The following is a 26,232-nucleotide window of genomic DNA, read 5'->3' as shown; positions in this document are numbered from 1 at the left end:
TGTCTGTATAGCTTGCTGTGATGGCTGAGCTATGAACTCAGAATATTGAAAAATGTGCTTTCTCCGTAAAGCTATTTGAAAATCTGACACAGCGGTTGCATCCAGGAGTAGTCTATCTATAATTCTTTAAATAATTGTTATATATTTTGTCAACGTTTATGATGAGTATTTTTGTAAATTGATGTGCACATTCACCGGAGGTTTTGGTGGGAATACGTTTTCTGAACATCACGCGCCAATGTAAAATGCTGTTTTTGGATATAAATATGAACTTTATCGAACAAAACATACATGTATTGTGTAACATAATGTCCTAGGAGTGTCATCTGATGAAGATTGTCAAAGGTTAGTGCTTCATTTAGCTGTGTTTTGGGTTTTATTGACACATGTCCTTGCTTGGAAAATGGCTGTGTGATTATTTTTGTCTATGTACTCTCCTAACATAATCTAATGTTTTGCTTTCGCTGTAAAGCCTTTTTGAAATTGGACAATGTGGTTACATCAAGGAGAAGTGTATGTTTGAGAAGTTGAATTATGACATTGTTGTTTTTGAATTTGCCGCCCTGATATTTCACTGGCTGTGTCCCGCAGGTGGGATAGAAGTTAAGTGTGCCTTGAATTCAAAATAAATCACAGACAGTGTCACCAGTAAAGCGCCACCTCACCATCACACCTCCTCCATGCTTCACGGTGGGAACCACAAATGCGGAGATCCTCCGTTCACCTACTCTGCATCTCACAAAGACACGGCAATCTAATGCCCATTGCTTGTCTTTCTTGGCCCAAGCAAGTCTCTTCTTCTTATTGGTGTCCTTTAGTAGTGGTTTCTTTGCAGCAATTCAACCATGAAAGCCTGATTCACTCAGTCTCCTCTGAACAGTTGATGTTGAGATGTGTCTGTTACTTGAACTCTATGAAGCATTTATTTGGGCTGCAATTTCTGAGGCTGGTAAGTCTAATGAACTTATCCTCTGCAGCAGAGGTAACTCTGGGTCTTCCTGTGGCGGTCCTCATGAGAGCCAGTTTCATCATAGCGCTTGATGGTTTTTGTGACTGCACTTGAAGAAACTTTCTAAGTTCTTGAAATTTTTCGGATTGACTGACCTTCATGTCAGTAATGATGGACTGTCGTTTCTCTTTGCTTATTTGAGCTGTTCTTGCCAAAATATGGACTTGGTATTTTACCAAATAGGGCTGTCTTCTGTATACCACCCCTACCTTGTCACAACACAACTGATGGTCTCAAATGTATTAAAGAAGGAAAGAAATTCCACAAATTAGCTTTTAACAAAGCACACCTGTTAATTGAAATGCATTCCAGGTGACTACCTCATGAAGCTGGTTGAGAGAATGCCAAGAGTGTGCAAAGCTGTCAACAAGGCAAAGGGTGGCTACTTTGAAGAATCTCAAATATAAAATATATTTTGATTTGTTTAACACTTTTTTGGTTACTACTTGATTCCATATGTGTTATTTCATAGTTTTGATGTCTTCACTATTATTCTACAATGTTGAAAATAGTAAAAATAAAGAAAAACCCTTGAATGAGTTGATGTCCAAACTTTTGACTGGTACTGTACATGTAGGTAGGGGTAAAGTGACGATGCATAGATAATAAACAGCGAGTAGCAGCAGCATAAAAAAAGGGGGTCAATATAAATCATCTGGGTGGCCATTTGATTAACTGTTCAGCAGTTTTATGGCTTGGGGGTAGAAGCTGTTAAGGAGCCTTTTGGACCTAGACTTCGCGCTCCTGTACCGCTTGCCATGCAGTAGCAGAGAAAACTGGCTTGGCCCCAGTGATGTACTGAGCCGAACGCACTACCCTCTGTAGCGCCTTGCGGTCAGATGCCGAACAGTTGCCATACCAGGTGGGGATGCAACCAGTCAGGATGCTCTCAATGGTGCAGCTGTAGAACTTTTTACGGATATGAGGACCAATGTTCCTTCAAAAAATAATTAGGCACTGAGCAAATTTCAGATCTGCTGAGCGCAAACTTGGACGTTGTGAACATTTTGTGTAACTTCCAGCGTGTGTTTACTGTGAACACTGAGGCTGTACCCGCTTTAGTTACAGTTTTACCAGTGGCCAAGTAGGCTACTGTGGCTATTGGATCATAATGTAGGCCTACCAGAGTGGCATACCATCAAAAACAATGGAGAATACGCATCCCATAACATTTTAACATGGAAATAACCGTTATATCATTCAGCCTACAGTAGCAGACAATGTGTGGTGTTCAATGTAGGCCTACATTCCATGAGACTTTTGATAATAACATGCAGGGCTTGATATTAACCTGTTTATCCACTTGTCCTTCAGACTGAAGATGTGTTGTTTGATGCAAGAAACCACTTTACAAAATAAAATGCATTATTATCCCCCATACCACTATTACAGTGACTCAGACAAATTATGCTACCCTTTGCCTATTGGATACTTAGCTTATTCAAGCCTGTCTCAAAATACAACACTGCCCCTTTAAGACAAAAGAGGGCTCTTTATCTGACTTGCTTTTCAAAGATGTCTAGAAATGTACACGTTTGTGCTCTTGTAGTCAGCTCTTACTGACTACAAATTTATAACTGGGCTAATAACTCACTAACTAGCAAAGGATATGAACAAAATGTGCACACGTGGTTGCATGCAGCTCTTGCTTTGATCTCAAAACAAGCTAATCTATCTACTCACGACCATAGCTGTACACAGTCCAGTTCAAAGTAAGTGGCACAGATCCATATATGTTAATGGTCTATTTGCATATAGGCTTACTGCAGCTCTGATTGGTTATGCCACACAAGTGAAGAGTATGGGCTGAGTCGTGTGCAATAGAATCTACTCCGATGTGTTCTGCCTACAACAAAATATCTTGCATAGTTTGTTTTGTTTCGGTATGTTGCATTGAAAGTGGATAATATTGCGTTGATTCAATCACAATTGCCACAGTAAAGGGAACCGTTGATAGTGTTAACTAACAGGGAAAACTCTAGGAAGTTGAGTGAAGTTCATGGGTTGATATTCTCCACTCTGCGCGGCAGTCTCGTGACTACTGTGCGCCCGTGCTCAGCTTAGAGGGAACATTGCTGAGTACCCATGCCAAATCTTTGTAGTCTCCTGAGGGGGAATAGGTGTTGTCGTGGCCTCTTCACGACTGTCTTGGTGTGTTTGGACCATGATAGTTTGTTGGTGATGTGGACACCAAGGAACTTGAAGCTCTCGACCTGCTCCACTACAGCCCCGTTGATGTTCAAGGGGGGTGTGCTCGGCCCTCCTTTTCCTGTAGTCCACGATCCGCTCCTTTGTCTTGCTCACATTGAGGGAGAGGTTGTTGTCCTTGCAACACTTCTGACCTCCTCCCAATAGTCTCACTGTTGTCGGTGATCAGGCCTACTACCGTTGTGTCGTCGGCAAACTTAGTGATGGTGTTGGAGTCATGCTTGTCCTGTGGGTGAACAGGGAGTACAGAAGAGGACGAAGCACGCAACCCTGAGGGGCTCCTGTGTTGAGGATCAATGTGGCAGATGTGTTGTTGCCTACCTTTAGCACCTGGGGGCGGCCTGTCAGGAAATCCAGGATCCAGTCGCAGAGGGAGGTGTTTAGTCCCAGTGTCCTTCGCTTAGTGCCCTCAAAGCTCATCACTATGTGTCTATGGGCACTATGACACTATGTCTTCCATAACTCAGACGTGGGCAATAAATACAGGAGCATCATGGCTAAAACGAACAGACTGGCCAATTTCACAATCCCTGAATTCATTAGATTATTGCTGACTGTTTGAAATGCTGTGTATTTGACCGTTAATTGTACAACAAAGCTTATTCAGAGAAAACATTAAACAAATCGAGATATCAGTATATTTTGAATCGCCCATAAGTTTGAAAAAAAAATCAGGTTATGATTTTTAGGCCATTTCTCCCAGCTCTCAAAGAAAGTTGACACAACACAACTGCAGAGAGGTGTAGGTGGGCCTGGGGAGGTCTAGAGGTTAGGCCGCTGCCTTCAGAGCTCAAATAACATGTTGCTGTGGACTCTAATCTGGCCCACGCACTTTTGACACAAACCCTCTTTCAACGTTCCTGTCTTTCTCTCACTGTCTGAGGTATAGAGGTTCGTGACCTGTGATGCATTTCCTTTTTCAGAGCTGCTGCTGGATGACTTCCTGTTGACGTACCTAGTGTTCATGACGACCAACGACCTCTGTCAGGCCCTGCTCGGACAATATCCTTCACACACTGCATGTGTGTCTGTCTGTCTGTGTTTCTGTGTAGTGTGTATTGTCCTTAACTTGTCCCACCTACAGCAGTAAGCGTGTGCATGGTCAAGGTCAGGAGGATGGAAAGGAGGCCCTCTATAGGAAGAGGAAAGTACTACACCTAGTTGCTCACTGGACACGCCTATATAAGGACTTCCTACGAGAGGACGAACACATCAAGGCATTCATGAAGGTAGGAGGAGACACACACAGGTTTGGTAACCAGTGTGTGAGGGTTGTCGTGGGGATTATCTAGTGTAACCCAGGTAATAGCTGCCTAGTAACAGGAAGGAAAGGAAATATATTCTGCATGTCAGTGACAGCGATAACTTACCGTAATTTCCGGACTATTAAGCGCACCTGAATATAAGCCGCACCCACTGAATTTTTAAAAAAGTATTATTTTGAACATAAATAAGCCGCACATGTCTATAAGCCGCAGGTGCCTACCCGTACATTGAAACAAATTAACTTTACACAGGCTTTAACGAAACACGGCTTGTAACAAAAATAAATAGGCTTTAACGAAACACGGCTTGTAACAAAAAATAAAAAATTAGCAGTAAACAGTAGCCTACCAAGAAAGTAATTGGTCACCATCTTCCTTCTCCTGTGCACTGAAACCATCTCCTTCGGTGTCGGAGTTGAATAGCCTCTGAATTGCTTCACCAGATATTGGATCGTTTTCATTGTCGCTCTCGTCACTTTCATCCGGAGGCAAATCCCCCGCTGTGCCCTCTTCAACACGCAGCAGTCCAGCCTTTCCAAACCCGTTGATGATAGTGGATTTTTTGACAATGCTCCACGCTGTCAGGACCCACTGGCAGAATTGATCATAAGTTGCTCTTCGCATGCGGCCGTTTTAGTGAAGGATTTCTCCCCACTTGTCATCCAAGCCTCCCACTGAACACGGAGCGCCACCTTAAATGCACGATTTACACTGACGTCGAGTGGCTGCAAATACTTTGTTGTGCCCCCAGGAATCAGGGTGACAAAATGACTCCCGTAATCAGAATGATGGGAAGTTTGAGAGCGCTCGATTTAATCTGAACAGTAAACAAAAGTTGTTTGACCTTAACCCGTTCGGCAATTTCATTAGTCTAATGAAAGCTTCATGCCGCCAAAAAACTGAGCACGACACAGAATGGGGGTTTTTTTGAGAAAAAAAAAATTGAAAGCGGGAAAAATCCATATATTAGCCTCGTCATTGTTTAAGCCACGAGGTTCAAAGCCTGGGAAAAAAGTTGCGGCTTATAGTCCAGAAATTACGGTAAGTGTATGTGTGCTTGTGAGCTTGCAGCTTTGTTTTCTCCCTAGCACATGTTTGCACATACATTTACAATACTTAAACCTAAATATATCTCTAAGTGTGTGTGCGTGTGTGTGTGTGTGTGTGTGTGTGTGTGTGTCAGACTCTCTCCAGGTGTGTGTTAGAGGATCTTTATGAGTTTCCGTCTCTGGAGAAAGACATGAAGGAGTTCCAGAAGCTTCTACGACGTAGACAGTGAGTGTGTGTGTGTGTATCCGTGTGTGTGTTTGTACAGCACAAGGACGCCATTGTTTATGAGACATGAGCACAGCCTACGGTTTGTCTGTGGGGGGATAGAGGGGGGTGGGATAGAGGAAACGGAAGCTTCAATTCTCAAGTAAATCTTTATTTATGAACAAGCAAATATGGAGTTGTTTGTTTATTTGTTTGTTTTTGTTTCAGCACAGTGGATGAATGTCCTCCACAACAAAAGGTGAGAGGGATGGAAGAAGGGCGAGGGGAGCGAGAGAAAATGGGGGGAGAGATAATTGGTAGACGAAAATGATCTGTCACTGCCAAGTTAAAGGGATACTTTGGGATTTTGGCAGTGAAATCCTTTATCTACTTCCCCAGAGTCAGATGAACTCATGGATTGCATTGTTATGTCTCTGCATCCAGTATGAAAGACGTTAGAGTTAGTTTTGCGAGCAACCGCTAACTACCGTTAGCACAATGACTGGAAGGCTATGGTGTCTACTAGCATGCTAGCAGTTACCATAGACTCCCCCAGTCATTGCGCTGACACTAGTTAGAAACTTCCTTCAAACTGCATGCAGAGACATAAAAATTGTATCCACAAGTTCAATCTGACTCTGAGGAAGTATATAAATGGCTTCATTGCCAAAATCCTAAAGTAACCCTTTTATAATCTAATGGTTTATGTCCCACTGTCCCCTTTTCCCTCTCTCCATCGCTCTCTATCCCTCTCTCTTTCTCATTCTTTCTCCCTATCCCTCTCTCTCCCCTCCTTTCTGTCTTCATCCCTCTATTTCTCTGTCTGTCTCTCCAGAGTAAGCCTCTGTTCCAGCAGCTCAGTTTAAAGGAGAACAGTCTGCCACTCCGCTTCCCTCGGGCTGACACCAAAGAGGGTGAGAACACACGCACGTGATGCTGTGATTGTATGTGATTGATATTATTGATTTTGATTGGTATGATTTATTGAAGTGTCATACACTTAGCGGTGCCCAGCCCACATGGGTCTACAAGACACTACTAAACGGAGTGACATTTTCTTTGTAATCAAAACAAAATAACATTTTCCAAATGATATGCATACAATAATCACAGCCTGTACAGCTATCTAGCCACACTACACAACCAGCTACCATCTAGCCACACTACACAACCAGCTACCATCTAGCCACACTACACAACCAGCTACCATCTAGCCACACTACACAACCAGCTACCATCTAGCCACACTACACAACCAGCTACCATCTAGCCACACTACACAACCAGCTACCATCTAGCCACACTACACAACCAGCTACCATCTAGCCACACTACACAACCAGCTACCATCTAGCCACACTACACAACCAGCTACCATCTAGCCATAGTACACAACCAGCTACCATCTAGCCACACCACACAACCAGTACATTTCTCCTTCTCCTCCAGGCATTGTGAAATAACTGAGCAATCTCAAACAAGCCCTGTCTGAATTCAAGACTCTGCTCGTCCCGTAAGCAGAATACTTCAAGTTTATCACCAACATTTTTACTAAAAAGAACATGTCTCAGATCGCCATCCAGAGGGCAATAAAACACTAAATGGATTTCCTTTTCGATTTGCCCAAGTTCACACAGTAGGCAAATTCTCTCTTCGGACAATCTGTTAAATGACGCGTCTCTGTAGCCAGAGCGAGGGTGCCGGATCTGAGTGGTGCACAAACGGACGTTTGGTTTTTTGTTAGGTTCAGGAGGACATATGGTTCAGGGGTGTAGTTCTCGTTGATAAGAGTGTACGTTCTAAGTTTAGGTTTAAACCAAATATAAGCTGCCCGTTTTTCCTTGTGGTTTTGTCCTTGATTTGGTTGACACCACATGCTAATATGTTCCTGAATATACAGTGGTTTGCTCAAGTATTCACCCCCCTTGGCATTTTTCCAATTTTGTTGCCTTACAACCTGGAATTAAAATAGATTTTTTGGGGGGTTGTATCATTTGATTTACACAACATGCCTACCACTATGAAGATGCAAAATATTTTTTATTGTGAAACAAACAATAAATAATACAAAAAACAGAACCTGAGCGTGCATAACTATTCACCCCCCCAAAGTCAATACTTTGTAGAGCCACCTTTTGCAGCAATTACAGCTGCAAGTCTCTTGGGGTATGTCTATAAGCTTGGCACATCTAGCCACTGGGATTTTTACCCATTCTTCAAGGCAAAACTGCTCCAACTCCTTCAAGTTGGATGGGTTCCGCTGGTGTACAGCAATCTTTAAGTCATACCACAGATTCTCAATTGGATTGAGGTCTGGGCTTTGACTACGCCATTCCAAGACATTTAAATGTTTCCCCTTAAACCATTTGAGTGTTGCTTTAGCAGTATGCTTAGGGTCATTGTCCTGCTGGAAGGGGAACCTTCGTCCCAGTCTCAAATCTCTGGAAGACTGAAACAGGTTTCCTTCAAGAATTTCCCTATATTTAGCGCCATCAATCATTCCTTCAATTCTGACCAGTTACCCAGTCCCTGCCGAGGAAAAACATCCCCACAGCATGATGCTGCCACCACCATGCTTCACTGTGGGGATGAGGTTCTCGGGGTGATGTGTTGAGTTTGTGCCAGACATAGTGTTTTCCTTGATGGCCAAAAAGCTCAATTTTAGTCTCATCTGACCAGAGTACCTTCTTCCATGTGTTTGGGGAGTGTCCCACATGCCTTTTGGCGAACACCAAACATGTTTGCTTATTTTTTCTGGACACTCTTCCGTAAAGCCCAGATCTGTGGAGTGTACGGCTTAAAGTGGTCCTATGGACAGATACTCCAATCTCCGCTGTGGAGTTTTGCAGCTCCTTCAGGGTTATTTTTGGTCTCTTTGTTGCCTCTCAGATTAATGCCCTCTTTGTCTGGTCCCTGAGTTTTGGTGGGCGGCCCTCTCTTGGCAGGTTTGTTGTGGTGCCATATTCTTCCCATTTTTTAATAATGTATTTAATGGTGCTCCGTGGGATGTTCAAAGTTTTGGATATTTTTTTATAACTCAACCCTAACCTGTACTTCACAACTTTGTCCCTGACCTGTTTGGAGAGCTCCTTGGTGTTCATAGTGCCGCTTGCTTGGTGGTGCCCCTTGCTTAGTGGTGTTGCAGACTCGGGGGGCCTTTCAGAACAGGTGTGTGTGTGTGTGTGTATGTGTGTGTGTATATATATATATATATATATATATATATTGAGATCATGTGACAGATCATGTGGCACTTACATTGCACAAAGGTGGACTTTATTTAACTAATTATGTGACTTCTGAAGGTAATTGGTTGCACCGGATCTTATTTAGGGGCTTCATAGCAAAGGGGGTGAATACATATGCACGTAACACTTTCCGTTTTTTTATTTCACTTCACCAATTTGGACTATTTTGTGTATGTCCATTACATGAAATCCAAATAAAAATCTATTTAAATTACAGGTTGTAATGCAACAAAATAGGAAAAACGCCAAGGGGGGTGAATACTTTTGTAAGGCACTGTACACAGAGTATACCAAACATTAGGAACACCTTCCTAATATTGACTTGCACTCTGTCACAGAATATGTCGTACTCTTCGGCGAATATGTCGTATTTAAGAGAGAAGGACCAAGGCGCAGCGGGAGTGTGGATACTCATGTTTTTAATGTTGAAAACAAAAGGAGTAGAGCATCCACTGAAAACCAATAAACAAAACAATGAACGGACTTACGATGTGACGGTGTGGCAGGCTATACCAAAACGCAGCAGTGCACACAACAATTCCCCACAACCCCAAAGACAAACACACACACCTATATAGGACTTCCAATCAAAGGCAACTATACACACCTGCCTTCAATTGGAAGTCCCAATCATCAACATTAAACAAACACAAACCACCTGCCACATCCTGACCTAGACTAAGCAATATGCCCTCTGCTGGTCAGGACGTGACACACTCCCCCTTTTGCCCTGTAGTGTTTTTAAAATTGTATAACTGCATTCATTTTTCTGGACCCCAGGAAGAGTAGCTGCTAACTTGCCATGGGGATCCATAATAAATACAAACACAAACACAATCCATGTCTTAAAGGCTTAAAAATCTACACTGATTGAAGTGGTTTTAACAGTGACATCATTTAGGGATCATAGCTTTCACCTGGATTCACCAGGTCAGTCTATGTCATGGAAAGAGCATGTTTTATATATTCAGTGTATCCTGCAAATCAGTTTCACAAAAAATGGATAACAATTCTCCATCCCACAGATGTTTATGAGTAAGGTCCCAGTCAAACACTTTTTTAGTGATTCTGTGTTCTGGCATATTTATCAGTCTGTTCCATAGACGTATCATGTCACTTTTTGCCTAACCACACATGGTGGGGGTGCCACAGGGTTCAATTCTCGGGCCGACTCTCTTCTCTGTATACATCAATGATGTATACATCAATATCTCTACTTGCACATTCATGTTCGGCACATCTACCATTCCAGTGTTTAAGTGCTATATTGTAATTACTTTGCCACCATGGCCTATTTATTGCCTTAACTCCCTTATCTTACCTCATTTGCACTCACTGTATATAGGCTTTTTGTTTTATTTTTTTCTACTGTATTATTGACTGTATGTTTTGTTTATTCCATGTGTAACTCTGTGTTGTTGTATGTGTCGAATTGCTATGCGTTATCTTTATCAAGTCGCAGTTGCAATTGAGAACTTGTCCTCAACTAGCCTACCTGGTTAAATAAAGGTGAAATAAAAAAAATCTCCACAGGTGGCCAGGTTTGGTCAGTTTGATACCATTCCACTCCAGCCTTTACCAAGAGCAGGTCCCCCCCAATTAAGGTGCCACCAACCTCCTGTGGTGCACACCAAGAAAGCAGCAGATTGCTCTGTTTTAAACATTGTTGCAATTAGTACCTACTTTGGAACCCCAAACCCCAGCTGCATAGTCCATCCCTGGACACACACAGCAGTTTTAGCTGAAAATAAGCACAGTAACCAAGATTGACCCCAAAGCTTTACCGGCAGAATCTGCTAGTGATATTATGGCATCTTCAAAGGGCATGTGTTCATCCAGAATGAACCCAAGGACCTCTATACCAGGTAGTGTCAGAGGAAGGCCCTAAAAATTGTTTAAGACTCCAGCCACCCTAGTCTTAGGCTGTTCTCTCTGCTACCGCACAGCAAGCGGTACTGGAGCGCCAAGTCTAGGTCCAAGAGGCTTCTAAACAGCTTCTACCCACAAGCCATAAGACTCCTGAACACCTAATCAAATGGCTACCCAGACTATTTGCATTGCCCCCCCCCCACCTCCTTTTACACCGCTGCTACTCTCTGTTGTTATCATCTATGCATAGTCACTTTAATAACTCTACCTTCATGTACATATTACCTCGACTAACCGGTGCCCCCGCACACTGACTCTGTACCCCTGTATATAGTCTCGCAATTGTTATTTTACTGCTGCTCTTTAATTACTTGTTACTTTTATTTCTTATTCTTATCCATATTTTTTTTAACTGCATTGTCGGTTAGAGCCTCATAAGTAAGTATTTCACTGTAAGGTCTACACCTGTTGTATTTGGCGCATGTGACTAATAAAATTGTATTTTATTTGATATTTATAGAGCTGAGTGTACAATAATGGGGTTGGACCAAAACAAAGGTTGTGTGCACTTCACTGCACGCCTTTCTTTCGGAAATGAATAATCTGGGTCTTTTCTTGATTTATCGGCAGTCTCAATTTAGTACACCATAGTTTAACAATATTCAACATATTCTGGAGGTCATCTAATGTCTCGGCAAGGACAACTGCACTACATGACCAAACGTATGTGGACGCCTTCTCGTCACACATCTCATTCCAAAATCAAGGGCATTAATATGGAGTTGGGCCCCCCATTGCTGCTATAATAGCCTCTACTCCTCTGGGAAGGCTTTCCACTAGATGTTGGAACATTGCTGTGGGGACTTGTTTCCATTCAGCAACGAGTATTAGGGAGGTTGGGCACTGATGTTGAGCGATTAGGCCTGGCTCGCAGTCAGTGTTCCAATTCTTCCCAAAGGTGTTCTGTCGGGTTGAGGTCAGGGCTCTGCAGGCCAGTCAAGTTCTTCCACACCGATCTTGACAAACAATTTCTGTATGGACCTCGCTTTGTGCACGGGGGCATTGTCATGCTGAAACAGGAAAGGGCCTTCCCCAAACTGTTGCCACAAAGTTGGAAGCACAGAATCATCTAGAATGTCATTCTATACTGCAGCATGAAGATTTCCTTTCACTGGAACTAAGGGGCCTAGGACGAACCATGAAAACAGCCTCAGACCATTATTCCTCCACCAAACCTTACAGTTGGCACTATGCATTCGGGCAGGTAGCGTTCTCCTGGAATCTGCCAAACCCAGATTCGGTCGTTGGACTGCCAGATTGTGAAGCGTGATTCATCACTCCAGAGAACGCGTTTCCACTGCTCCAGAGTCCAATGGCGGCGAGCTTCCTCCGACACTTGGCTGCTCGGCCATGGAAACCCGTTTCATGAAGCTCCCGACGAACAGTTATTGTGCTGACGTTGCTTCCAGATGCAGTTTGGAACTTGGTAGTGAGTATTGCAACCGAGGACAGACAATTTTACGAGCTCCAGCACTCGGCTGTCCCGTTCTGTGAGCTTGTGTGACCTGCCACTTTGCAGCTGAGCCGTTGTTTCTCCTAGACGTTTCCACTTCACAATAACAGCACTTACAGTTGACTGGGGCAGCTCTAGCAGGGCAGAAATTTGATGAGCGGACTTGTTGGAAAGGTGGCATCCTATGACGGTGCCACATTGAAAGTCACTGAGCTCTTCAGTAAGACCATTCTACTGTCAAGAGGATGGCTGTGTTCTCAATTTTATACACTTGTCAGCAACAGGATGAAATAGCCTTTTAAACACCTGTCAGCAACAGGACGAAATAGCCAAATCCACTAATTTGAAGTGGCATCCACATACTTTTGTACATATAATGTATATCATCAGCATACAACAAGATGCCCAGGAATATATCCACAACTTCATCACCAGGTTTAGCATGTTTGATTTGTAGGGCTAAATCATTAACATATATTGCATATAAAGTATATGAGAGTAAGTCTCCCTGCTATACACCGTAAAGGGTTGGAAACCAGCCAGTCCTGAGGTCATTGAGGTCATTGAGCTGATCACAGTAAGACTTTGATGGGATCATAGAATCTTCCATCAATTCCCTTTTGAATTAGTCTAAAAGCAAGGAGATCTCTATTCACCCAATCAAAAGCCTTCTGAAAATATGTTTTATGATGTGTTAACGCTATGTGTGTGTGTGTTCCAGTGCTGTGTCGTGTGTATGTGAGTGCTGACTCGTACCTGTGTGTTTACACACACTCTTTGCTGAGCGTGGCAGAGCTGCTGAGGATTGTGGGTCAGAAGATGGACCGACCAGAGGAGGACATGGTGCTGGTGACACACACACCTACTGGAGGTACACACACACACACACTCTGAAGATACACACACACACACCCATTGAAGGTACTCACACACACACTAACACACTGGACACACACACACTCCTTTTCACTCTCCCCACTTTTCTCTCTCACTCTCCCCCTGTAGAGAGGAGGATGTTACAGGCTGGTCAATATGTGTATTCGGAGACTTTGACGCCACAGAGCAAACTGATGGTCTGTCGGAGGGACCTCACACATATTATGGTAATTAACACCCAGATTACGGTTACAAATAATTTGATTGTGGTCATTCACTGACAAATGGTATTTATTTTTTAAACAAAGGCTTTAGGGGACCTTGATTCAGCTTACCTGGGGTGGGGTGTGTTGCACTACTAAATCAAATCAAACTCAAGCTAAGTATTTGAAAGACAAAAAAACACTAACCTACTCTTAACATACGTGTGTGTGTGTGTGTGTGTGTGTGTGTGTGTAGGCCCCTCTAACAGACAGTGAGCTGAGTAGGAGAACAGTGAGGTTGCTGGGTATCAACACCTGGGATATGGCTGCTGTTCTCACACAACTGGACTGGAACCTCTTCAACTCCATACACGAGGTAACACACACACACACACACACACTGGAGGAACTTTACTACACACTCACGCATACACATACACACTCAACTCTGTCTTCCCCCCCCCTGCAGCAGGAGTTGGTGTATTCCACAATGAGCTGTAGTACTGGAGGCAGCCACCGGGAGGGGCTATCTGTATTGCTGCAGCGCTGTAACGAGGTCCAGCAGTGGGTTATGTCTGAGGTCCTGATGTGTGTGTCACTCAACAAACGAGTCCAGCTGCTCAAGAAGTTCATCAAGATTGCAGCGCAGTAAGAGAACACACACACTTTAGACAATCAAACACACACACACACACACACACACACACACACACACGGGGACACACACAACTAATCCCTGTTTTGTGTTATGAAGCTGTAAGGCCCAAAGGAACCTGAACTCAGCGTTTGCCATCATCATGGGACTCAACACAGCAGCCGTCAGCAGACTCAACATAACCTGGGAGGTAAGGGTGTGTGTGTGTGTGTGTGTGTGTGTGTGTGTGTGTGTGTGTGTGTGTGTGTGTGTGTGTGTGTGTGTGTGTGTGTACTCTGACAGTGTATATCTGTTCCATACGTTTACTTTCAGAAAGTTCCGGGGAAATTCAAGAAGATCTTCTCTGAACTGGAGCTGATCACAGTAAGACTCATTATCATTGGTTTAAAATAATATTCATCCTGAATATTGGTGGGAAATAGTTAGGTCATGAATTAATGAACAAAATATTCTGAGACTATTGGTGTATCAGTCTCTAGGTTCACATCCACTTGACCCTAAGCCTAACCTCTAACCCCTAACCTTACCCTGACCCCTAACCTCTCCTCGTTCTCTCTCCAGGACCCGTCTCTGAACCATAAGGCCTACAGAGATGCCTTCAAGAAGATGAAGCCTCCTAAGATCCCCTTCATGCCCCTGCTGTTGAAAGACATCACCTTTATCCACGAGGGAAACAAAACCTTTCAGGACAACCTGGTCAACTTCCAGAAACTGGTGAGTCATGACATGTCTGTTGTTTGTCTGAACGTTTGTCTGTCTGTTTAATAACCGTTATCATGGTGACTGACTCTATTCTATGCCCCGACCCCTCAGCACATGATCGCCGACACAGTGCGTCTGATTCGCCACTGCCAAAGCGACCAACTCGGTATGTTGTCTCTGTCTCTCTTTCTGTCTGTCTGTGCCTGTGTGTCTGTAATGTTGTTCTGTTCAGTCTCTGCTGGTGAAGTCATACAGCTTCAGTGTTTTTGTCTGTGTGTGTGTGTGTGTGTGTGTGTGTGTGTGTGTGTGTGTGTGTGTGTGTATTTGTCTGTCTCCTAGGTAACGAGGTGGTGGGGAGCGACAGTGCAGAGGTCAGGGCGAGCGTTCACTACCTCCACATCATCGACAATCAACAGACACTGTTTCAACTGTCACACAAGCTGGAGCCTCGCGCCTAAACACACACACTCCTAGAGGACCTTCACAGAAAATACACTTGGTGTTGAAGGTGCCATGCAAGCCACCAGCTCTTAGCCAATCACAGTTCAGCATCCTGATTCTACACCTGCTTCTACACCTGCATTGCTTGCTGTTTGGGGTTTTAGGCTGGGTTTCTGTACAGCACTTTGAGATATCAGCTGATGTAAGAAGGGCTTTTATAAATACATTTGATTTGATTTGATTCAGCCAGCCAACCACAGAGCAGCAAATGGATTCAGCCAGCCAACCAACCACAGAGTAGCAAACTGATTCAGCCAGCCAACCACAGAGCTGCACACTGAGGCGGCGTTCAGACTTAAAATGTATATCCGTCAACCTGATTCAGATAGTTTTTCTATGAAGGTCAAACTTTGACGGACGACAAAGACCATGGAGAAGACAGACGGCCATTCGTTATTGTTCTGTCATGAATACTATTTTTAAGCTACTTTCAAGAGGAGTTTGTACAGCTACTGAGATTGTGTGTTGTTCTGTTTCTGGTCTTAAGTTAACAATTAGTTTCATTGTATTAATTATCCTCAGTAGGGAAACAGTCAAGAGACTGCAGATAGTAACTGTTAGTAAATTACTGGAAGTCATGCAGTAGACGTACAGTAGATGTATACTGTATGTGTTCAGGCCACATGGTGAGATAGCCTTCCCTGTAGCTCAGTTGGTAGAGCATGGTGTTTGCAACACATGGTGTTTGCAACGCCAGGGTTGTGGGTTCGATTCCCACGGGGGGCCAGTATGGGAAAAAATTATAAAATGTATGAAATGTATGCATTCACTACTGTAAGTCGCTCTGGATAAGAGCGTCTGCTAAATGACTAAAATGTAAAAAATGTAAAAATGCCTCTGGATGACACAGTGCCAAATGTCTGGATGAGGGAGAGATGCCATATACAGATTACACACACATCCCTTTTTATTTGTATCTGTAGAAATCACAAAGCCCTCATCATTTCTGGTCCTGTCATACCATAACACAAAGGTCCTACTATTACACATTTATTGGACGGGTATTATAGAGCTTATTATTACATTGTTATTACACTTTTACTGACTGAAGAGCGAGAGATATGCTGTTTCAATGCCTGTTACACACAGATTTCACTAAGCAACATGGCCTTGGTTCAAACCTAGTCAATGCATTCAACACTGATCAAGTACATCACTGTTAAGGCCTGGTGTATTCACACTGACTGATCAAGTACATCACTGTTAAGGCCTGGTGTATTCACACTGACTGATCAAGTACATCACTGTTAAGGCCTGGTGTATTCACACTGACTGATCAAGTACATCACTGTTAAGGCCTGGTGTATTCACACTGACTGATCAAGTACATCACATGAAGCTAAGGTACAGTGTTCAGGTGTGTAGAAGCAGGGCAGTAGTGCTATATAACTATTTATTGTAATATTTAGTTTATGTTTCTCTACAGAATGGGACAGTCCTGTGTGCCATATCACACTGGAGCTGTATAAAGACAGACCTCGGTAAAGATTTGCAGGACATATGTGTAAATACATTGAACTGTGTCCACAAAGGTTTGCTGGTTGAGCTGAAACGCTGGAATGTTTAAAACAGGAGACTAGGGAATGGAGTTGGTCCAGGGATTGTTACTGTCCAATGTGATTTCAAAATGAGGGGAAAAGAGAGAAAAAGACCAAGAGGCAGAGGAGGGGTGTTTTCTTGCCATGATGATGTAAAGTTCTGTTTTAAAGAATGTTGTTATGTTTGCATGACGTGACAACCCCACCAGATCACAATGCAAGATGACACTAAGAGTGTGTCCCAAATTGCATCCTATTTCCTACATAGTGCATTACTTTTGACCAGAGCTATGAGGCCCTGGTCGAACGTAGTGCACTATGTAAGCCAGGGAATAGTGTGCCATTTCAGATTTGCTCTAAGGCTTTATACCACTGTAATATTGTTGATTTGTAAATATGCATAATGTTATTATGATGCTTGAGATGTTATTATGTATCTGTTTTAAAGGTAGGCCTACATTCCACAATATGATGTCTTCATACACAGGGAGAAAGAAAAGAGCAGAGCAGTATGTTTGTTCCCCGTCCCTAACTGCTGAAGCCACACGTCTTTTCTAAAGAGGTTTACTACATCAAAGTTTTACTGGCGATTATGAATAAATTAGAGCTTTTATGTCATATTAAACATTGTGTCAATGGTCACTGTCTCTGAATATTATTAGAGAGGAGGATGAGAGGATGGAGGAGTAGGAAAGAAAATAACAAAACAGCTGTTTCTCATTAAGCATGAGGTGACATCACCACTGCCTCCCTGTGCATACATTACAAACCCTGTAATTTATGTCAGTGGAAGACAAGTCTTGAGCTCAGCGGGCTAATTGGTGGTGGTGGGCGTGGAGAGACAGGATGTGTAATAGCCTATGGAATTTAAAAATAATAAAGACAATAATACCATCATCATGAGATTATACATATTTGTTGAAGCATATACAGTGCATTTGGAAAGAATTCAGACCCCTTGTTCTAAAATGGACTAAATTGTTTTTTCCCCCTCATCAATCTACACATAATGACAAAGCACAAACAGGTTTTTAGAATTTTTTGTTAATGTATAAAAATATTTTAAAAATGCAAATTTACATAAGTATTCAGACCCTTTACTCAGTACTTTGTTGAAGCCAGCTTTGTGGTAGCGATTACAGCCTCTAGTCTTCTTGGGTATGACACTACAAGCTTGGCACACCTGTATTTGAGCTCTCTCAAGCTCTGTCAGGATGGATGATGGGGAGCGTCGCTGCACAGCTATTTTCAGGTCTCTCCAGAGATGCTTGATCGAGTTTAAGTCCAGGCTCTGGCTGGGCCACTCAAGGACATTCAGAGACTTGTCCCGAAGCCACTCCTGCATTGACTTAGCTGTGTGCTTAGGGTCATTGTCCTGTTGGAAGGTGAACCTTTGCCCCACTCTGAGGTCCTGAGCACTGTGGAGCAGGTTTTCATCAAGGATCTCTCTCTGTATTTTGCTTCGTTCATCTTTTCCTCGATCCTGACTAGTCTCCCAGTCCCTGCTGCTGAAAAACATCCCCACAGCATGATGCTGCCACCACAATGCTTCACCGCCGTAGGCATGGTGCCAGGTCTCCTCCAGACGTGACGCTTGGCATTCAGGCCAATCTTGGTTTCATCAGACCAGAGAATATTGTTTCTCATGGTCTGAGAGTCCTTTGGGTGCCTTTTGGCAAACTCCAAGCGGGTTGTCGTGTGCCTTTTACTGAGGAATGGCTTCCGTCTGGTCACTTTAACATAAAGGCCTGATTGGTGGAGTGCTGCAGAGATGGATGTCCTTCTGGAATGTTCTCCCATCTCCACAGAGGAACTCTGGAGCTCTGTCAGAGTGACCATCGGGTTCCTGGTCACCTCCCTGACCAAGGTCCTTCTACCTCGATTGCTCAGTTTGGCCGTGTGGCCAGCTCTAGGAAGGGTCTTGGTGGTTCCAAACTTCTTAAATGTAAGAATAATGGAGGCCACTGTGTTCTTGGGGACCTTCAATGCTGCAGACATTTTTTGGTACCCTTCCCCAGATCTGTGCCTCGACACAATTCTGTCTCGGAGCTCTACGGACAATTCCTTTGACCTCATGGCTTGGTTTTTGCTCTGACATGCACTGTGAACTGTGAGACCTTATATAGACAGGTGTGTGCCTTTCCAAATCATGTCCAATGAATTGAATTTACCACAGGTGGACTCCAATCAAGTTGTTGAAACATCTCAAGGATGATCAATGGAAACAGGATGCACATGAGCTCAATTTCAAGTCTCATAGCAAAGGGTCTGAATAGTTATGTAAATAAGGTATTTCTGTTTTATATTTTTTATAAATATGCAAACATTTCTAAAAACCTGTTTTCAGGTTGGGGTAGATTGATGATTTTTTTTGTTTATCAATTTAGAACCAGGAAAATTGTGGGAAAAGTCAAGGGGTCTGAATACTTTCCGAATGCACTGTATGATAACACATAAATGTGTTACATTTTGTCTTAATGTAGGAAAATCCTAAACATGTAGGCGCCAAATGTTTCCAGATTTGCTATTACTTTGTTGCAGACACTGCAGTACAGTAGTTGGATTTTAAAGCACAGATCCTTGAAAAGGCCATTTCTCCGGACAGTGAGATTCTGCCACACCTACATTGTCTTTTTGCCGCGAAACTGGGGAGAGGGCGGGACTCGGGCTGTTCCATTATGTATCCGGGGGAGAAGGAGAGAGACTCCGAGCGGAAGCTCATAATGATATTACAAATCAATTCACTTCACTCTCACAGCCGTCGTATAACGACTTCTACATACAAGAAAAGTATTCTGGGCTCACAAAATCAAGTCATCAAGCTTGAAAACATATTTGAACGAAATTCAAAACTGGACTGCACACCTGCCTTTTGAGACAAGTACATGAACTCGTGCTTTTTTTTTAACCATTCATTCTTTGTCGCTTGAACTGCAGTTGAACTTCTGGGAGAATAAAATTCGTCTCTCAAACGAGTTAAAATGCCGTTATCATCAAAGGTAAGTGAGGTTTAACAGTTGCAGCTTTTATATCTCCACACGGTACAGCCAGAAGAGGACTGGCCACCCCTCAGAGCCCGGTTCCTCTAAGTTTCTAAAGAGTTTTTCCTAGCCACTGTGCATCTGCATTGCTTGCTGGTTTGGGGTTTTACGCTGTACTGTTTTAGCCTACAGTACAGTCCAGGGGGTGGGTATAATTTGTGGAACGTTCCAACAGGAATCTGTTCCAAAAACTTCGTAAAGTACAAGGTTGCCAACAAACAACGCATACAAAGTAACATCCATTTACCTAGCTGCCGAATAGGCATCAACTCACCACGTAGCTTATTCTTAATGTTTGTCCATAGGCTACCAGAGTGAGGACAGACATTTTTCAGAATAAACGTTGGGAGTGAAAAACTTCGTTAAATAGTCCACGCTCTACCCGGTTTCTTTATTCTGCCGCTGTACAACTCTGTATGCGTTGTTTGTGGGCAACCTTGTTATTTACGACGTTTTTGCAACAGATTCCTGTTGGAACGTTCCACAAATTATACCCACCTCAGTCCGGGGTCCTTTATAAGGCCCTTTGGCTTTACTCCTCTAAAGGAAAAGGCTATCTAAGTCAAATCATAAAATGTCCAGTTCCTTATTTTATATATTTAAATGTAATTTATATCGATAGCCTATCATAGAAATCAGTGCTGCAGTATTTGAATATGAGAAATGTAATAGGAATGAATTTGGTCTGTTTACATTTTTGTTAGTGGCCAACTCTTTGACTCATTAATGAACCTGAGCTGTGCTGTGCTGGTTACACCTCCACCATAGACTACTTTCTGGAAAGGACAGTGTGAAAAGGGTATTATATATTAGTGTAGCTTTAACACAGATGAATAGGGGAAAATAGCAGAGTTAGTTATACAAGTATCTTTGGCTTTAATCTGTTGACTGTCCTTCAGACCCCCATGGCCCTGGCGGCCATCTTTGAGAGTCCCAGTGATGACGAGGACTTCCTGGGTTTTGCCATGTCAGTGCCTAGTGACAGCGAATCAGACGACAGCAGGGACAGCCTTGCCTCTGAGGACTCTGGGAAGCCGGTGAGTAGCTGCCAATCTTTACCACAGACACACACACACTACAATCCTGGTTTACTTAATTGTGCTACAGTTAGCGATTTGAAATAATCCATCCACCTCTTTCTCTCTTCAGGCTGTGCGTTTCAGGTCAAAGTTTGTGACCGCTGAGTTGGTAAGTCTGTTCAGACAGTGAGGAGGGGGGGGGGGGGGTTTGAGGGCTTTGGTGAGGGAGAGAAGAGAGGGTTCAGAAGCAAGATGAAGGCTATGGTATTGAGACCTAACATGGCATCTCTTTTCTACTGTTCTCTCCAGTGGTATGTGTGTATGGGGATGCCTGGTTGTACCATGACTCTTCTCCTGTTTTCGGTCGCTCCAGTGCGTGGCGGAGGAGAGTGACGCTCTTCTCTCCTGTTTTCGGTCGCTCCAGTGCGAGGCGGAGGAGGGTGACGCTCTTCTCTCCTGTTTTCGGTCGCTCCAGTGCGTGGCGGAGGAGAGTGACGTTCTTCTCTCCTGTTTTCGGTCGCTCCAGTGTGAGGCGGAGGAGAGTGACGCTCTTCTCTCCTGTTTTCGGTCGCTCCAGTGCGTGGCGGAGGAGAGTGACGCTCTTCTCTCCTGTTTTCGGTCGCTCCAGTGCGTGGCGGAGGAGAGTGACGCTCTTCTCTCCTGTTTTCGGTCGCTCCAGTGCGAGGCGGAGGAGGGTGACGCTCTTCTCTCCTGTTTTCGGTCGCTCCAGTGCGTGGCGGAGGAGAGTGACGCTCTTCTCTCCTGTTTTCGGTCGCTCCAGTGCGTGGCGGAGGAGAGTGATGAAGACACAGGTTTCTACTCCGAGGGGGAGGAGCCAGACACACACACAAGGAGGAGTCTTTGTGTTGCCTTTAGGTGAGTGTACGAGTGTAGAACTGTGTGTGTGTGTGTGTGTGTGTCTCAAATGGCACCTTATTCACTATGATCCACTGCTTTTTGAATACAGTTGAATACTCTGCTTCAGGTTTCCCACCAAAAGACTCTCTGCCAAGAAAGGGGAGGCACCAAAGAAACCCCAGCCAATCACTACCGCCCCTCCGGAGAGGAGAACCAATGAAAAGGAGCAGCTGAAAAGGGGTGTGTCTCAGGTGTCCCGTGGGATGGTGACACGGGGTCAGAAACAGCCTCTAAAAAAAGAGGAGGTTGAGTCTCCAATTCTAAATAAACGAGCCAAGAACATCCAGGAGAACAAGGCCATGGTACATAACCACTGACCAGGGTCGTGTTCCGTAGGCAGTTCCACTACTGAATACAACCCTGCTGAATACAACCCTGCTATCTACTTTCTCTCTTGTTATTATTGTGTATATTAGAGGGGTTTTCTCATCCTGTGTTGTTATTGTCCTTCAGTTGGCCAAGCTGTTTGCTGACCTGACCAACATGGCTGAACTCCCCCCTTCTACCATGGTGAGTTAGTACACTACACACTTGACTGGGCTAATGGAATTGGTTCATATTGTGCATGTTTCAGATGAACTTACCACAGTTGGACTGGCGGACTCTGTAAATCACCTTGCTTCCCAAAGATAAGCGGCACTGCAGCTCGTCTTGTTCAAACTGATCCCCTGAAACACGCAGACTTTCTCAGGTGACTCGTGACTTCAGGGTGTTGTAGTTCTGACTGGTGCATTGTGGGTGTTGTGTTCCAGAAGAAGAGGCGTGTGAGTGAGAAGCCAACCCCTCGTAGACGAGGTGTGTATGAGGGGGGCGAGAGGAGGAACCCATCGCGTGCGGCTAGACCGCCAGAGAAGTTTGGGGTGGAGGAGCGGAGTACCTCCCCCTCACGGCACAACAGATCTGTGAGGACTATCTGTGTCAGGAAACTACTGGAGGTACACAGGGGCACACATGACTTACATATGCTTGTACACACACACACACACACTCATTATGCACACACACATTCTTTACACAGGTAACTCTTGATCATTGTGATTGAACAGGTAGATGATGATGGTTTGTGTGTGGCCAGGTGGATGATGAGCTGAGTAGAAGTGGGAAGAAGAGGAGGGCGAGCAGCGGAAAGAGGAGGAAGATTACACATGTGAGATCAGTCGATGAGATCACAGAGGAAGAGCTGGACAACGTGGCGGAAGGCGCCAAAGACAAGATACTGGACAAGGACCACGTAAGAGAGACACACACACACACACACACACACACACACACACACACACACACACAGCAAGGCTTTTATAATTGTCACTTTTCATCAGCTGCTCAGGACTGTTGTCTATCCATCTGTCCTGTGATAGAGATGGAACTGGTGTGTGTGTGTGTGTGTGTTCCAGGGCAGCACTTGTCATCAGTGTAGGCAGAAGACTCTGGACACCAAGACGGTGTGTCGTAGCGGAGTATGTTCAGGGGGCAAAGGTCAGTTTTGTGGGCCCTGTCTGAGGAACCGCTACGGAGAGGACGTACGCTCTGCCCTGCTAGATCCAGTTAGTATACACACACAGCCCTTGACCTCCCAATCACTACACCATATATATTTTGTCACTAAATCCATGTATTTTTCTCTGTCTCTCTAGGACTGGGAGTGTCCTCTGTGTAGAGGTATCTGTAACTGCAGTCTGTGTCGACGGAGAGAAGGACGCTGTGCAACAGGACAACTCGTCCATTTGGCTCAACATAAGGGCCACAGCAACGTCCAAGATTACCTGGAGAGGTAGGTGCAGTGGTGGGAAAAGTACCCTGTTGTCATACTTGTGGAAAAGTCAAGATGCCTTAATAGAAAATGACTCAAGTGAAAGTCACCCAGTAAAATACTACTTGAGTCAAAGTATTTGGTTTTTAATGTACTTAAATATCAAAAGTAAGAGTATAAATCATTTCAAATTCCTTACCAGATGGTACGATCTTTGTGTTTTTTATTTTGGAATAGCCAGGGACACACTCCAACATTTGGACATCATGTACAAAAAAAGCATTTGTGTTTAGTGAGTCCTCCAGATCAGAGGCAGTAGGGACGACCAGGGATGTTCTCTGTTTAGTGAGTCCTCCAGATCAGAGGCAGTAGGGATGACCAGGGATGTTCTCTGTTTAGTGAGTCCTCCAGATCAGAGGCAGTAGGGATGACCAGGGATGTTCTCTGTTTAGTGAGTCCTCCAGATCAGAGGCAGTAGGGACGACCAGGGATGTTCTCTGTTTAGTGAGTCCTCCAGATCAGAGGCAGTAGGGACGACCAGGGATGTTCTCTGTTTAGTGAGTCCTCCAGATCAGAGGCAGTAGGATGACCAGGAATGTTCTCTTGATAAGTGTGTGAATTGGACCATTTTCCTGTCTTGCTAAGCATTCAAAATGTAACGAGTACTTTTGGGTGTCCAGTGGTGTAAAAATACTTGATGTAGTTTTTATGGACAACTTTTACTTCACTACATTCCTAAAGAAAATAATGTACTTTTTACTCCATACATTTTCCCTGACAGAAGGCTCCTCTTAAGTAGGCTACCCGTTATATTGTGAATGTTTAGCAGGACAGGAAAATGGTCCAATTCATGCACTTACTGTATCAAGAGAACATCCCTGGTCCTCACTACTGCCTGTGAGCTGGCGGACTTGCTAAACACACACGCTTTGTTTTGTAAATTATGTTGGAGTGTGCATCTGGCTATCTGTAAATAAAATGGTGCCACCTGGTTTGCTTAATATTAAGAATTTTAAGATGTGTATATTTAACCAAATACTTTTAGTCAAGTAGTATTTTACTGGGTGACTTTCACTTTTATTTTAGTAATTTTCTATTAAGGTATCTTTACTTTTACTCAAGTATGACAGTTGGATACTTTTCTCACCGCTGTGGGTGTCAGTGAAAATGTATGGAGTAAAAAATGAAGTACATTATTTTATTTAGGAATGTAATAGTTACCCCCCAAAACTACTTAAGTATTACTTTAAAGTACTTTTACTTAAGTACTTTACCACTGGGTAGGTAGTGTGTTTTAATTTGGCTGTGTGTTTGATTGTGCTAATAAAGGTTGTTTTAATTAAAAAATGTCTACTTTTCTTTCTCCACAGCATCCAAAAAGATCTTCAAGCCTAGAGACAAGACCAGACAAGCAGACAGCTCCCCCATTGGTCAGGACAGACAATTACACCCTGGAGGCCCAGAGGGAGAGACCCAGCAGACAGAGGGTGTGTCTCAATAGCCTCTCCTTTCTCATGAAGTGTACACCCTTCACTACTTCCCACATCTGAAAGCATTGGATTTGCAGAGGCATGGGCTAAAGGGAGTTTCCACCATATTTCTTATACCAGTCATTTCCCTACAAATCAATGGATGGAAGTGAACAAGTGCACACTTTGGGCAGAAGGAGAGATAATTAAGACGTAGTCATACTGACACACAGAATTGTTGTGCTTTAGTACTGCCACAGTTCACTCGAGTCCAGGGTTTGGAATCTCTAGATGGTCTAGAACAGTGTTCCTCAATGACTGCCACGTCCCTCTAACACCTTATTTAATCACAGTCATGTTCAGAGACAGGAGGAGACGGGAGGTAGTACCTGACATTTTCCAGTAAGAACATGTAATTACCATTTATTGTTGCAAAATGTTTTGCTACGGTGTACACCACTGAATATGACCCAGGAAAACCATAACTTGTGGCTCCCTGCAACTAAAAAGATTGAGAAACACCGGTCTAGATGGATATCTGTGGTTCCAAGTCTGTTTACACAGGCAGCCCAATTCTGAAATCATATTTTTATGCAACAGCGGTCAGGCAGTGGAGTTGAACTTTTTATTAGACCTTGGATGGAGCGGAGGGTACAGACAACCGCTGTTAAATTCAATACCTTTTTAATTTGGGGAATAATGTTTACGCACCTATTATTATGCTAAATTAGCATAGTTTGAGTTTACGTTACTTGAGAGTTTACACCTATTTTACCACTGCATCCCTAGTAGTAAGACATGGTCTACCTTTTACTGAAAGAAACAGAACAGCCAATACAATTGGACCTATGGGATGTATAGTGTACTGTTTATTACACTGTTTTAATGTTGTTTTTTTCTTCTATGTTGAGTTAAAGTTTTAAGACTGCTTCTGAAAGTGGACACTGTACGTTAGCTGAATCTAAAATAAAGAACTGAAGTTCAAATGTTTACTAGTTGGTGTCTATAGCGCAATGTCTGTCGTAGCACTTTGGAATGTGTGTAGATTTAGTCCTCTAGGGTTCGTGAAGGTGAACACATTTCAGGAGAAAAGGGGAAGAATCTAAATTGGGCTTGAGGTCAAAGGGGGGTCAATTGTTGGGTCTTGAGATAGTCGTGACCACGGCTAACGACCAGGTGCCTTCCCTGTCTGTC

General features: G+C 43.7%; 2 protein-coding genes across 6 annotated transcripts in view; both read left to right on the top strand.

Moving 5' to 3' along the window:
* Window positions 1-15,830, top strand: part of rapgef5a (Rap guanine nucleotide exchange factor (GEF) 5a) — a 50,951-nt gene extending 35,121 nt beyond the window's left edge. For all 3 annotated transcript variants that reach the window (XM_029732386.1, XM_029732385.1, XM_029732387.1), the window contains exons 12-25: window positions 4,141-4,219; window positions 4,296-4,446; window positions 5,666-5,757; window positions 5,965-5,995; window positions 6,572-6,650; window positions 13,088-13,237; window positions 13,372-13,469; window positions 13,702-13,821; window positions 13,915-14,093; window positions 14,200-14,290; window positions 14,413-14,463; window positions 14,662-14,814; window positions 14,914-14,968; window positions 15,142-15,830. In XM_029732386.1, the coding sequence (XP_029588246.1) occupies window positions 4,141-4,219; window positions 4,296-4,446; window positions 5,666-5,757; window positions 5,965-5,995; window positions 6,572-6,650; window positions 13,088-13,237; window positions 13,372-13,469; window positions 13,702-13,821; window positions 13,915-14,093; window positions 14,200-14,290; window positions 14,413-14,463; window positions 14,662-14,814; window positions 14,914-14,968; window positions 15,142-15,260 (1,448 nt within the window). In that variant the 3' untranslated portion in view covers window positions 15,261-15,830. The remainder of the gene's footprint in view (window positions 1-4,140; window positions 4,220-4,295; window positions 4,447-5,665; window positions 5,758-5,964; window positions 5,996-6,571; window positions 6,651-13,087; window positions 13,238-13,371; window positions 13,470-13,701; window positions 13,822-13,914; window positions 14,094-14,199; window positions 14,291-14,412; window positions 14,464-14,661; window positions 14,815-14,913; window positions 14,969-15,141) is intronic.
* Window positions 15,831-19,542: 3,712 nt separating this feature from the next.
* Window positions 19,543-26,033, top strand: cdca7b (cell division cycle associated 7b). 3 transcript variants are annotated; one of them, XM_029732382.1, is made up of 11 exons: window positions 19,543-19,840; window positions 20,782-20,919; window positions 21,032-21,070; window positions 21,275-21,777; window positions 21,887-22,121; window positions 22,273-22,329; window positions 22,575-22,754; window positions 22,895-23,050; window positions 23,214-23,363; window positions 23,454-23,590; window positions 24,940-26,033. In XM_029732382.1, the coding sequence occupies exons 1-11, from the start codon at window positions 19,823-19,825 to the stop codon at window positions 24,962-24,964; spliced, it is 1,638 nt and encodes a 545-aa protein (XP_029588242.1). In that variant the 5' UTR covers window positions 19,543-19,822; the 3' UTR covers window positions 24,965-26,033. The 3 variants fall into 3 exon arrangements, with proteins under 3 accessions (XP_029588242.1, XP_029588241.1, XP_029588244.1); XM_029732381.1 differs by having other exon boundaries at window positions 19,545-19,840; window positions 22,572-22,754; XM_029732384.1 differs by having other exon boundaries at window positions 19,557-19,840; window positions 21,683-21,777; window positions 22,572-22,754.
* The last annotated feature ends 199 nt before the right edge of the window (window positions 26,034-26,232 follow it).

This window comes from Salmo trutta, chromosome 34 (genome assembly GCF_901001165.1).
Source record: "Salmo trutta chromosome 34, fSalTru1.1, whole genome shotgun sequence".
Classification (NCBI taxonomy): Eukaryota; Metazoa; Chordata; class Actinopteri; order Salmoniformes; family Salmonidae; genus Salmo; species Salmo trutta.
The sequence above is the reverse complement of the archived record's forward strand: the minus strand, read 5'-3'. Positions and strand labels throughout refer to the sequence as shown.

Excerpts from the sequence above, each read along its gene's own strand:
- cdca7b (XM_029732381.1), top strand. Across the intron at positions 21,778-21,886 it reads AGTCTTTGTGTTGCCTTTAG|GTTTCCCACCAAAAGACTCT; the intron begins GTGAGTGTACGA and ends ACTCTGCTTCAG. Across the intron at positions 23,364-23,453 it reads GCTCTGCCCTGCTAGATCCA|GACTGGGAGTGTCCTCTGTG; the intron begins GTTAGTATACAC and ends CTGTCTCTCTAG.